Source organism: Meleagris gallopavo, unplaced genomic scaffold (genome assembly GCF_000146605.3).
Source record: "Meleagris gallopavo isolate NT-WF06-2002-E0010 breed Aviagen turkey brand Nicholas breeding stock unplaced genomic scaffold, Turkey_5.1 ChrUn_random_7180001933299, whole genome shotgun sequence".
In the NCBI taxonomy this organism is placed as follows: Eukaryota; Metazoa; Chordata; class Aves; order Galliformes; family Phasianidae; genus Meleagris; species Meleagris gallopavo.
Window position 1 is genome coordinate 1 of NW_011195332.1, and position 1,133 is coordinate 1,133.

Genomic DNA, 1,133 nt, shown 5'->3' on the forward strand with positions numbered 1-1,133 from the left:
AGCGGCTCGGCCCCCCCGCGAGCGCAGGCACGGAGCCCAGCGCTTCCACGTTGCTTTCAGTGCGCGCTGCCTCTCCTGTGACCCTTTGCCCCCGCTGCGGTCCTTCGGTGCCCGCTTCCCTCCCCGTGCCCCTTTGCCCCCGCCGTCACTGCCAGCTCCTGTCTGGGCAGCGCTGCTTCCCCTTCATCCCAGCCCTGCAGCCCTCGGGGCTTTGGGCACCCCGGGCCCTGCTGCCTCCTCCCGTGTCCCAACCCTGGGATGGCAGGGGGAGCTTCTCCAGAGCCCCCCCGGGAAGGGAGACCCGCAGCCCCCTGCCCGCTGCTCCTCCTTCCTGCTCAGGGCCCCGCAGAACGGCTGCAGCTCCAGCCCTGAGCTCACTTGGCTGCTCCAAGTTGCCCTGCTCTCTGGTTGCCCAGAGAGGTGATGGGTGCCCCATCCCTGGTGACATTCAGGTCAGGCTGGAGTGGCTCTGAGCACCTGATGGAGCTGTGCTGGTGTCTCTGTTCTTTGTGAGGGGGGTTGGACCATCCTTTGGCTTCTATGAAGGACCCTCCCAACTCCAACCATCCTTTGGCTTCTATGAAGGTCCCTTCCAGCTCTAAGCTCAATGCGACTCCATGAAGGTTCCCCTCCAACCTCAACCATTCTCTGGTTCTGACCTGCAGGCCCCAGTGCCCATGGCTCCGTACCGCATCCGGCTGTACCGCGACGAAGACTACGATGCCGTGCGCTCTCTGTTTGCCCGTGGCATCATCGAGCACGCCCCAGCCATCTACAGGCATATGCTGCGCTCCACGCGGGTGCAGCTGGGGCTGCTGGCCCTGTTCACGGCCGTACGTGCCGTAGCTGGCAGCTGGCTGCTGGCGCTGGCAGCCGTGGCGCTGGCGCTGGCGGCCACCTGGCCCATGATGCGCTCCTTCAGCACGTCCTACGTTCAGGAGGCACTGATCACTGATCTCTGCGACATCGACAGCAGCTACATGCGGGCGCCCGATTCCTGCTTCTGGGTGGCGGAGGCCGACGGGGCGGTGGTGGGAATGGTGGCTGTGGCCCCGCCTCAGGACCCGGCACAGCGCGGGGAGGCCCTGGAGCTGAAGCGGATGTCGGTCAGCAAGGATCACCGTGGCCGTGGC

General features: G+C 66.2%; 1 protein-coding gene across 1 annotated transcript in view; it reads left to right on the top strand.

Moving 5' to 3' along the window:
* The first annotated feature begins 54 nt into the window (after positions 1 to 54).
* The window catches only part of VPS16 (VPS16 core subunit of CORVET and HOPS complexes), a 10,814-nt gene continuing 9,735 nt past the window's right edge, over positions 55 to 1,133 (top strand). The window contains exon 1 of the mRNA XM_010727722.3: positions 55 to 1,131. Within this exon, the coding sequence (XP_010726024.1) occupies positions 618 to 1,131 (514 nt within the window). The 5' untranslated portion in view covers positions 55 to 617. The remainder of the gene's footprint in view (positions 1,132 to 1,133) is intronic.